General features: G+C 43.3%; 1 protein-coding gene across 3 annotated transcripts in view; it reads right to left on the bottom strand.

The window, feature by feature from the left end:
- Positions 1–288: 288 nt before the first annotated feature.
- Positions 289–12443, bottom strand: part of PIAS4 (protein inhibitor of activated STAT 4) — a 95781-nt gene continuing 83626 nt past the window's right edge. For all 3 annotated transcript variants that reach the window (XM_018571438.1, XM_018571439.1, XM_018571440.1), the window contains exons 9-11: positions 5415–5575; positions 827–957; positions 289–681 (exon numbers count right to left, since the gene is read on the bottom strand). In XM_018571438.1, the coding sequence (XP_018426940.1) occupies positions 473–681; positions 827–957; positions 5415–5575 (501 nt within the window). In that variant the 3' untranslated portion in view covers positions 289–472. The remainder of the gene's footprint in view (positions 682–826; positions 958–5414; positions 5576–12443) is intronic.

Here is a 12443-nt window from a genome sequence, read left to right as displayed (position 1 = left end):
TGCATTTTTCAAACCCCCAATAATGGCTCTTTTACAGAAACCCTTCTACATGAATAACTATTTACAGCAATATGTTTGCCCTTTATGTTATACAGCAAGTAATGCAAAAAAAAACCACAAAAAAAACCCAAAAAAACAACCCAGCAATTGAAAGATGCATTGGAAGGTACGAAGAGTGGTTGTTTACAAGGCATGGAATGGTTTTTTTCCCCTGTCAATGTCTCCTAAATACACTTCCAAAACACAATTAAAAAGAAAAAAAAAATGTAATAAAAAATGAGAACAAAATTAAAACAGGGAGTCTTTTACCAGCTGAATATGATCTTTTATGCTTTTGAAGTTGAACAGTGGAAGGGACTTTGCCAAAGCAGTGATGCATATAGGTCTTGGTAGGAAGAGGGAACACAGCTCTTTAGCTGCGTCTGTCTGAAACTAAAAAGTCCAAGTTTATATGATTTGAAAGCAGGGAGGGTCAACAAGCTGATAAAAGCCCCTTTTCATAGCAGCGTCTTTTATGTGGTGGGCGTTCTTCCTCCTCCTCTTCATCATCTTCATCAGAGGATGAAGATGAAGATGAACTACTGTCCAATGTCAGGTCCACTACATCTGGGCCAGGTTTACCATTCTCAGTTGACACAGTGCTGCTGGGAGGGGGTATCTTTGCTGCCATTTCAGGAGATCCTGGCAGACATTAAAGGGTCATTAGTAACAATGTTTAGATACCTGCTCAAAACAGACTTTTTATTAATAAAATATGTAGATATATACGCGATACAAAACATGTAAAGCATCAACACATTAGAAAAATATGAGGATGTGCAAATACCTATTTCAAGAAGAGGACAGACCGGACTGCAGCTCCTCTCTTTTTCTGCCTTTATTGGGCGCCAAGAACCATCGACCAAAAACTCTATCTCATCTGCATCCTTACATTCACTAAGGATTTTGGACAACAGACTGGAAAAAAAAACAATGAAATGTAATATTTTTCTTGTACATTCTAATACATTAAATCTCAATTTGTCTGCACAAATGCTAAGGAATAATACACGTATTAAATTGCACAGACAATTCCAAAATCCCAAACCTCAAACTCCTTTCTATAAAGAATATACCAGCATTTTTTTTATCTTGCTCCTGTACAAAGAAATTACTTTCGCCCTGTGACATTAGCACCAGGCTTCAGAAACTACTGCACGGGTAGCTATAGAAAGTTCAGTTCCTATTGACAGACACCCAGACCCCCCCCACCGCCACATCCCGCCTCCCAAGAGCCCCTATCAAAGCGGCAGAATTGTTTCATTAGAACATTGCATGCATGTAGATTGGGACAAAAAAGTGAAAGATGGGAGAAATTCTGTGCTGAAAATCGTGCATTTGCTGTAAAAAGGAAGGAGCGCATTGTATTTCTGGCCGTCCAAAAAGTATTTTTATGTACTTCTGTAATATCACAGCATTATGCCAAGTGCATGCTACCGTGCAGCGGCCGTGTAACAGCACAAAGTGTGGTGCCGCAATATAGGGAGTTGAAAAATAAATAAATTAGTGCATGCACACCACAACGCAGGTCTACAATCTTGTCCCCAACATCCTTTGACAGCTCTTTGGTCTTGCCCATGGTGGTGAGGTTTGAATGGAAGAAAGATTCTGTGGACAGGTGTCTTTATACATAACGAATTGTCATTAGGAGCACCTTCTTAAATTGGCAGGACTAATCTGTGTACCACATAGCCAGTCTGTGGGAGCCAGAATTATTGTTGGTTGGTGGGGGTATCAAATACTTATTTTACTCACTGAACTGCAACTCAATTTATAACATTTGTATCATGTTTTTTTCTGGAATTTTGGTAGATATTCCGTCTCTATCATTTAAAATACACCTATGATAAAAATTATAGACCTTTCATTTCTTTGTAAGTGGGCAACCTTACAATCTGCAGGGGATCAAATAATTATTTTCCTCACTGTACATTCAACTGCCGTCTGCGGAATCTTGCCACTGGCAACTGTCATTCCCTGGCTGAAGCTATTAAAGTGCCATGTGCTTACAATACAATTAAAATATTATAAAAGGTGAGAAGAAAAAAAAAAGTAAAATTTCCGTTTCGGCCTGACAAATTCTGCTGCGGGAGGTGCGTTGCAGTGGCACTCATTTCAATGGCACCCCAAATGCGCCTCCCACCCAGTGTGATCGTCTGCACTGGAATGCTCGCTACTGCAATGCGGTGCGTTCCATCCAGTGCGATAGCAAAAAATTGTGCATGCAGTTTTATTCTGAAGTAAACTTAATGTTTGTAAAACTCCATTTGTGTATTTTAAAATTAAGGATGGTATTAATTTTTTTTAAAACAAAAAATCAACCAACTATTTGATGAAAATCATTAGTTGCAGCCCTAAACAGATTAGGTTTTATCCCACAGAGTATTACCTGGGTTGAAGCTTTTTCTCCTCCTCCAAGTGAAGGAAGTCTTCCATGTGTGATGAAAGACCTTATTTGAGGTAGCCTTCCTAGCTTCTAAAAAGGGTGGTAATTACTGAATGAAAGGGGCCTCTGTCCCTCAAGAGCTGGGCTTCAAAAGCACAATGTTAAAGCCAGCTACTGTGAAGCAGGATGGTAAACCAGTCCTTGAGATTGACTTCTATCTTGAGGGGCCTAGAGAGTAGACATCAGGTAAGAACACAACATCTGAGACAGTCTGGAGCTATTAATATTGTCGGAATACACTACACTTAATCCTACAGAGTAGACCAAGACTTAGATTAGTCTGTACTGATCCCACGGGATCAGCAGAGAAGCCATTGCTTCCGCAAGAGGATATCTGCATCCAATTTGTTAAATCGTGTTAGACCGAAGGACCAGCATTCCTCACCTGTCAAGCAGGTCTGAGACTTTCAGGTAGAAGGACCATTCCGAGTCCTGATGCTGTTGGCTTAAGTAGTTTGCCAGCCAATTGTCCATACCTGGTAGGTGAATGGCAGACAAGGCCGGGGTTCTACTCAGGTTAGTATGCTTTCAAGCTCTTTTGCCACAACCACCTTTTTGGTTCCTTGCTGATGTACGCCACTGGTGTAGCAATGGTCAGATTGAATCCGGATGAGAAGACCTTCTATTGGAGGTGTCCAGCATCCCAGGGACAACCCAACTGTTTGTAGCTCAAGAATGTTGATTGGGAGATGATTCTGCTGTTGAACAAGTCCCCTGTACAGACAAGGTGTCTAGGACTCCTCTCTCAGCCCTACAGGCTGGCATCCACTGTGATGACCTTCCATGACAGACTCCAGAGCTGGATTTCAGAGCCACTAGGCTGTGAGGCAAATTGGTTTGTCTAGAGAGTGAATGGATTTGTCCCACAACAGAATGCTGCATTGTAGTTGTATGAAGAGAAACTGAGCAAATGGAACTGCCTCGAAGGAGGCTACTATCAAGCCTAGAACTCTCATGCAGAAGCGCAGCATCAGAAGGCTCCTTCCTGGACTGTAGACTACGAGTCTGGGAGTGAAGTTAAACAGCTTTTCTTGAGGAACAAACAACCCTCTATAAATCTGAGGTCCCAGAAGGAGACTGCAGTGCCATGAAAACTCTTCTCCCTACAGAAATAGACACTGGGACTCAAGTTAGATTAGGTAATAGGGACCACATATACCCAGCTTGGTCTAAAGGCTTGAGAGGGTCAGAGACAGACTCAGCAGAGCATGGTGGAGCCTCCGTGGGCATGGTGCTAAGTAACTGAGCACCAACAGCCAAATGGTCCTGACTGGACACGGAGGTCCCTGTGAATATGGGGGAACATGGTGGTGGTGGGGTGTCCGTGAGACTCACCTGACAGAGCTAACGGAGACTCCAATGAAGTCCTAATAACAATAAGAGTGCCAGTTTTCAGATTAAGCAGTATTGGTTCCTTCAGGGGCTCTGGAACTACAGAGTAAATGTCCCTAGAACCACTAAGGGAGCATAGGCTGAGGTCACCAGTGGCAGTATTACTGCCCTCTGCGAAGACATGTTGCTTCCATGTAGCACTAATGCAACTAGGCCCATGTGAGGAAAAACTTGGGCACTCACAAGCCAGGCAACTGCTGCTAATGAGGGTTTTAGGTCACCAGAGGTGACTAGGTCAGTGTAGGTGGGCAGTAGAAACAGACCTATGATCCATGTGGTGCTTCATGAGCAGCAGTGCAATAGTGTTTCCTCCAGACTGAATGTCAGAAAAGAGCACACACATTGCTCCACCCACATGTCCATTCCAGCAGAGTCGGTATATGGCTTCCAAAACAAGGCTAAGGAAACGCTGATTCAGATAGCTGTTATATAGAGACCAGACCAAACAGCAGTGTCAGCGAGGAAAGTTAATGGAACTCCCAGAGGAAAAATTATCCACAAAAGGAAAGATGACCAGCAAACACTTTTTAGCAGAGTTGAAAAAAAAAAAAAAAAAAGGTGTCCAACCTAATAAAACTCTAACAAACACTAAGGCATGTTGGGTAGGGGGGGAGGGCAATATGGGCTCTAGCTTACAATTTGTCTGTTTGCCAGAGTCCAAACCTCATATAGGTAGCAATAATACATGACTATCTGAATTCCTGTGTCTCTTAATAGATGAGAAAAATATTCCTACTGGGACAAATTAAAATAAACTCTGTGACCTGCAAAAAGATACTATGTTTCACTTTAAAAAGGTTAGGTGGAAAAATAACAGTTGGAATTAGGTTCCTATGGGCATCAAACATATTTGATAAATAAGGTCAATTGTGCAGTTTGCTTACCCATAATTCTTAAATATATAAAACGGATATATACCGTGTTTCCCCGAAAATAAGACACTGTCTTATATTTTTTTTGGCTCAAAATAACGCACTAGGTCTTATTTTCGGGGTAGGTCTTATTTTTTTAAAATGTACAACAATCCAAAGTTATTACCGGTAGAAGATTTACAAGACAGTGTCAAAGTTAAGAATATGGTGATCAGGGCAATCAGGTGTGTCGTACCTTTCCAAGAGCAATTTGTTAACCATCGCTGGCCAGAATGAGTGAAGCGCGCTTTCACTATTGATTACTCACAGGCGGAGTACATTTGGTATCACTCCGCCTGTGACAGGAGATGACACTATAGGGGAAGCATCGGCTTATGCGGCTTTGCTCCCTCCGCTGCCACCTCGCTTCCTCTAGCGCTGGCACCGCTGATTCTCTCCTGCGGCTCTTCAAATTCCCCCTTTTGCCACCACCGGCCCAGGGATCAGTCACAACTAGGTCTTATTTTCGGGGTAGGTCTTATATTTTAGCAATTCCCAAAAATAGTACTAGGTCTTATTTTCGGGGTAGGTCTTATTTTCGGGGAAACAGGGTAACAAAATGTGTCTTCATTGCACTTTAAAAGACAATGGAGTAACAACACACAGGAAATCAATTTATGGCTTACCCATCTATTATAAGCTGATCATACTGAGCTGGCTTATCACACACTGGGCAAGTCCATGTTGGTTTCTTTTCATTCATTTGCAAGTAGAAGACTGCATCAAAGCACTGGAGGTGAGCACAGGTCTCTGCTCGACAGGGTACAGTCAGGCGCATCTTGACAAGCTGTAGATAAAGCAAGAGTTAGGTAAGATACAAAAGACTTACAGCATAGAAATGCAGGAGTTTAGCACAAGTAGCCTAAATCACATTAGCATATACACTTGAAAAAACTAAATATGAATCTAGATTTCTTTAAAAGAGCAATTTCAGGTAACAAGTAAAATTAAAATCAAAAAGACTGAGATGGATACCTCGCTTTCAGCATCTGTGAGCCAGCAGACAATGGTGATCTGACTGGAGGAGAGGCATGCGACACTCCATGGATAAAGATATATACCAGGGAGTGTGAAACCAAATGGGCATTGAAAAAAGAAAAAAAAACACGACAGCCAATGCCAAAAGCTGACCCTTGGAGCCAGCTGCTGACCCATTGAAGGAAGGCTAAAATGTGAGCTACAGAAAAAGCATGTGGAGACACACGGAGACACATTTGCACCACGAAATATAAGCCAAGTGCAATATCTTCCAAGAGGTAGACTTATGCGAATACCTCAACAACTGGCTGTCAACAGCCACTCTGTTAAAGCTAGCGACAGTAAAGGATGATGGAAAATTAGACCTTGCAACAAAAAGTCCAGTCAAAGAAGTCGCCAAGGAAAGACCGCGACCAGGCATACCATGTCAACCTGCCAAAGACAAGGCCAATCCAGAGCCACCAAAACTGGAATCCACTCGCATAAAAAGGTTGTACCTGTAGCACAATGCCACCATAGCGCTCAAGTATATGAGAAACGTCCAGCGCCGCAGCCCGATTGGTCGTGTCTCCCTGATTGACATATGCCACAGTTGGGTCCAGGATCAAGCCCAGATAATCCAGATGAAGGGACGGCACCAGAGAAGATTTTTTGATATTTAGTTGCCAACAAATTTTTTTAGTGTGCACCAAGCAACCGGCAAACAAAAAAAAAACCTACGCCCTCGATATTGTTCTAGTCTGCTGCTTGAATGCCGGATGAGAAATTTACTGTAGTAATCATGGTCAAGGGCAGACTGGAGGAAAGATAGGATGTGCCCCATGGAGTATTTTATGGCATGAAACATCGATTCCCAGTGGGGGAAAAAAAAAAAAAAAAGGTCTTCCCGCTGTGTTGGTAGACCTTGCTAGAGGTTGACTTCCTAGCTTTTAAAAAACATAGGGATGAAATAAAAATAATTTATAAAAAAAAAATAAAAACTTGGGGATGATAGATTTCAAGAGGGCTCTGTCCTTTAGAACCTGGGCTTTAACAGCCAGCCACTGTTAAACACCAGTAACGTAGAAGCAGAGTGGAATACCGGACCCTAGCACTACAGGCCTGGACAAACTGGACATGCGAGTGCAACAGAGGTCACGAAACACCTCCAGAATCAAGACGCTGAAACCTGATAAAGTCCATGTGCCACTTCTTCAGGACTGGATTGTGCACAACAGACAGGACTGAAATGTGAAGTTTGGCCCAAGCAAGGTCCAGTTCTTCACTTTGAGCGGCACCACTTCCGATGCCTCCTTGATGGTTGATGTAGGCCGCGGTTGTGGCTTGTGGGACTATATCCTTTAACTGGGGAATCTAGTGATGAGGTGACCACTGAATAGCAGAGTTCGAGGGTGTTTATAAGGAGACACAAATCCTCCATCAACCAGGTCCATTTTTACTTCAATGGCGAGTTCAACCACAGTAGGACAAGCTTTATCTAGATGGGCAAGAAAAATCAGAAGGTCCAGGGCCTGAGCTTGTTTGTCCCACACAGTCAAAATGCTGAGCTGCAATAGCATGCAGTGAAAAATTACATAGGGAACTGCCATGAATGAAGCCATGTAAAAGTTAGCGGTTGAGCCACTCCTGGACAGCAAAGTCTGAGCATGAGAATGGAGAAATTGGATCTTTTTCGGAGAAGGGAGAAGAGATCCATGTCCAAGATCAGGCCCAAACACTCCCAAGTGATATGAGGGGTCCAGCGATTACTTCTAGAGGTTCAGGACTCAAAGTTCTGAAGTGGTTTGTAAGTTCAGCTGAACAACAACGCTTCGACTGACTGTTCTGAGGGGGGAAAAAAAGTCTAGGCATCCAACTATAAAGGATGCCCGGAGACTGAAGAAAAGCTAAAACACAAAACGGTCCATAACCCTAGGTGAAGACTCGAGGTGAAGTGGACAGGCAGGAAGAAATGGGAATGTGCAAATATGCATCCTTGTCTGCCAATGCCAGAAAGCAGCCCGGGTGAAGTGAGGCAATAGGTAGATTCTATCCAGAAGTTTGAGACTTGCAGGGACCTATTTGCCCATCTGGTTAAGCAAGAAGATCCGATCACCTTGCGAGGAGGCGCAAGGCAGACAGGCGTCCGTCCCCACACTTAAGGTGCGGTGCCCAGTCACAATGAAGATGGATTGTTCCTGGATTTGGAGGGCAAGGACTTGATGAATCTGAAAACCTGGCTTGGATCCAGAGGCTTTTGAAAGGTGAAAGGAACCCTTCTTGAAAGAGAGAATTTTGCTGCTGGAAGCTTCGACTTTCTTCTGAGGTGAGGAGGTGCTCTTGCCATTCCCCCAGTATTTCCCCATAAATGTTATGCATTGAAGGTGATTCTTGCAGGAGAGCTAGGAAAACCAGCATTTCAGCCACAGAAACCTTTCCATGAGGATAGCTAGGAGAGCAATCCTGCAGATTGTTTGGAGGGAATATGTTAGGCCATCAATGCAGAAGCACACAGCCACAGAAAAAAAAAAAATCTAATTGTTTGAGGGGTGGGGTTTGTCAAGATGGACCTATAATAGATAAGATCTGTACTGTGATTACACTGAACTACAATGTTCAATATAAAGAAATTGGAATGTTCCAATATTTTTCCTAATGACTTTTATACAGAGGAAAAATTTGCCCATTAAACCTAGGTTTATTTAAAAAAAATAATCCCCAATTATAAGAAAATAACTGGTACATAACATTATTGATTCCCCTAAATATAACAAAATCAGGCTCTTTGATATGCAGGGATTCTATGCCTGTGGGCACTGTTATGCCTGCAAAGAAGTGAAATTAAATGAAAGAATAAACGCTCAAAATAAAAACTAAAGACTCAACAGAAAAAAACTAAAGATTTTATATCAGCTAATTCTGTAGGAGCCCATGCGGGCTACAGTATGTAGGGAGGACTAAGAGAAGATTAGCCGAAAGAACGCATGAATAGGTTTATAATATTCCAAATATATCCAAATCCTGCCGCCTTCACCTTCGTAGCATCTCCAAAATACGCCCTATCCTTACCAATGAAACCACTAAATTACTCACCCACTCCCTTGTCATCTCCTGTCTTGACTATTGCAACTCCATCCTCATTGGCCTACCTCTACACAGGCTATCCCTCCTTCAGTCTATCATGAATGCAGCTGCTAGACTCATCCACCTTACCAACCGCTCAGTGCCTGCAACCCCCCTCTGCCAATCCCTACACTGGCTTCCAATAGCCCAAAGGATAAAAATCAAAATATTTATAAAAATCGCTTACAAAGCCATCCACAACTCTGCCCCCAGATATATCTCAAACCTTGTCTCAAAATATCACCCTAACCATCCCATCCGCTCCTCTTAAGACCTCCTGCTTTCCAGCTCCCTTGTCAACTCCCTTGTCTAAGCTCCCACCTTGACTGCCTTTAGGCCAGGGATGGCCAAACTGCAGCCCTCCAGCTGTGGTGGAACCACGAATCCCATGAGGCTTTGCAAGATTTTTAAAGCCACACACATGACTCCCGGAGAGAGATGCTTCATGGGATTTGTAGTTTCATCACAGCTGGAGGGCCGGAATTTGGCCATCCCTGCTTTAGGCGATCCCTAAAGACTCATCTCTTTAGGGAAGCCTATCCCACCTCAAACTAACCACTCAACCATCACATTCTCACACAATTCATCCCCACACAGCTACCTCCTCATGTATCACTTCCCCCTCCCTTTTAGATTGTAAGCCCTCAGGGCCCTTACCATCTTGTCTTGAATTGTATTGTGATTGTAATATGTTCCTTATATTGTTAAGCGCTGCGCAAACTGTTGGCGCTATACAAATCCTGTATAATAATAGAGCTGCAACAGTTAATAGATTTAGGTCAATTAAATTGACGATTGAAAACGTTGGCAACGTTTTCGATCGTCGACTCGTCAGCTATGGATTGATTAGCCTGTTCGGGGCTCCACACGCAGCCTGAGTCACACATCACTCCTGCTGCGCCCGACGTGCCCACGCCGCCGCATAAGCCACACCCATCGCACAGGCTGAAGCCGCTGGTCTCCTCCTCGCCGTGAGCTCCCTCATCTGCCGCATAAGCCACGCCCACCGCACGCTGAGGACATGCTTCTGGCCCTCTCCTCCCGGTGAGCTTCCCGACTGGTCGATGCCCGCCGACAACACCGTCATTCAGTCGAGTGTCGAGATCGGCCGGGAGCTTTTTAATGTTTCCTGTTGTGTTTTTTTTGTTTTAAGCGGCACACTGCAGAACATTAGCAGCTATAGAGGAACACCAAATCCCAGCAATAATACATTAAACACCCAGTATAATTTATTATTGCTGGGATTTGTAGTTCCTCTATAACTGGTCAGTGGTAATCTGCATTGCGCAGTATAATCATTATACAGCGCAATGGAGAATACCACCAGCTATAGAGGACTACAAATCCCAGCAATACTACATTATATACAACGCAATGCAGAATACCAGCAGTTACAGGGGACTACAATGCCCAGCAATAGTACAGTATAGTATAATGTTGTACTATTGCTGGCATTTGTTGTATTTCTCTATAGCTGCTGGTATTCTGCATTGTGCCGTATAATAATTCTACAGCGCACTGCAGAATACCACCAGCTATAAAGGACTACAAATCCCAGCAATAGTACAATATAGTATAATGTACTATTGCTGCATTCCTCTATAGCGTCTGCTATTCTGCACAGTGCCGCTGTATAATTTACTATATTGCACACCACACTTTTTTTTTTTACTTCCACTGTGCCAAGCTTGCTCCTGTGATGGACTACAATCTCAATAAAAACTAGTAGTCCATCACTGGAGCCTTTTTTTTTAACCAATTAATCGAACTTAATAATCGGCTAACTAATCGATTATGAAAATAATAGTTAGCTGCAGCCCTATATAATAATATAGGATATGAAAAATATAACGTTAAAAACACTTTGTAGGGTATCATAGGAAGGACCCTACATGACTGAACTTTTGGGGAATCAAAAATAAAACCCCGTTTGAGAGGCAGCAATATAGTGTGGGATCTATCCAAGAAAGAATAGTTTTGGATACATAAAACTATTCAAATCTAATGTGTTAGCTTTATCAGTGATTTTTTTTTTTTTACTTTCAGAACAGGGGCGTAACTACAAATCACAGGGCCCCATAGCAAAATTTTGTATGGGGCCCCGTGATTGCTAGTTATGCCACTTGCAGAGCCCACCTGATATACCAAACAGCCCACCTGAGAGTGACCCTGCAGAGCCCACCATAGAGACTCTATAGTGGGCTCTGCAGGGTCTCAGATAGGCTGCACACCTCTTACCTGTCAGCGATGTCCGCCTCCGGGTTCGCCGGGGCCCCGCCTCCTCTTCTGATGGGTCCCCGCCTTCTTAAATCGCTGGCCCCACCTGCTCTTAGGTCACTGGCCAGTGATGTAAGAGGAGGCGGGTTTGCTCTTAGGCGGGCCCCATCTCGTCCTTTACTGCGAACGCTGGCCTCTTCTGCCCTAGCTGCTGGCTGTCACTGACAGCTCTGCAGCGGCTGTGAGGAGAAACGCTGCTGCTGAGCTGTCAGTGACAGCCAGCACCCTTACATGCCGTAGCAACCCAGGCGGCCCACACAGCATCAGAGGGATGCCCTGGCCGGGCCCCCGTGTCTGTGCCCCTTGCGGCCGCCTAGGTCGCTATGGCGATTGTTACGCCACTGCTTCAGACTAACTTAGTGGTTTTCAATATTTATAGCGATGGCGTTTTAGGTATTTGGTGTAAGTTATTAAGTAATAATAATGGAATATTTCAGGAGGAGTTTGTTCAGATTAAATAAAGACCTCTGATTTCAGGTATAAGGACATAGAAACATTTAATATTTGAGTGCATTACCTTATTATACATGATTTTTTATAGCGCCAACAGTTTGCGCAGCACTTTACAATGTAAGGAAGACATTACAATTACAATACAGTTCAAGACGGTAAGGAGCGCCCTGCCCGTGAGGGCTTACAATCTAAAGGGGCTATCTTGGGGCTTTTAAGTAACATCTGGTGATGGGAACATACTAATATTTAACTTCCCTGGACATTAATTTTTTATTTGTATACTACTACTAATTTTGGATCGGGATGGTATAAGAATGTGGAAAGATATTAAGAAAGGGTTAATAGAGGTAACATAGCAACGGCAAACTACTAGCTGTATTTAACAGCTTTGAGAAATCACTGACCCTAGCTCACCGACTAAAGCTGGCCATACACCTATAGGATTATCTGCAGATTTTCGATGGTCCGATGGAACAGATTGCTCCATCTACGCTAAACTGTGTGGATGGAGGAATCTCCGACTGGGCCAAACTTCAGTATCTTGCTAGTGGACCTGCTGGCTCTCAAAATACCTGAACAAAGCCTGCGTCCAATCAGATTGTTCAGGACATATGCGAGTGCATACATTTGTCTTGAATAAAAGTTGTAATTTTAACAGGTTGCGCTATCATATGCACCTCTATTCTTTGAGTTCTCGTGAAAGTGGAGACGGCTTTACCAAAGGAAAAGATTGACAGGAGGAAGATCGTTTGTCTGGAGTGGGGATTATTGCAGCTGAGAAGATTGGTGGGGGACTGAAGAAACTAAATTGCATGATTAGATAAATCTGTGTGAAGGTTTACATG

The sequence above is a fragment of the Nanorana parkeri genome, unplaced genomic scaffold (genome assembly GCF_000935625.1).
Source record: "Nanorana parkeri isolate BGI_ZX_2015 unplaced genomic scaffold, ASM93562v1 scaffold1759, whole genome shotgun sequence".
NCBI lineage: Eukaryota > Metazoa > Chordata > Amphibia > Anura > Dicroglossidae > Nanorana > Nanorana parkeri.
Note: the sequence above shows the minus strand (reverse complement) of the source record. Positions and strands in the feature narration are given on the sequence as shown.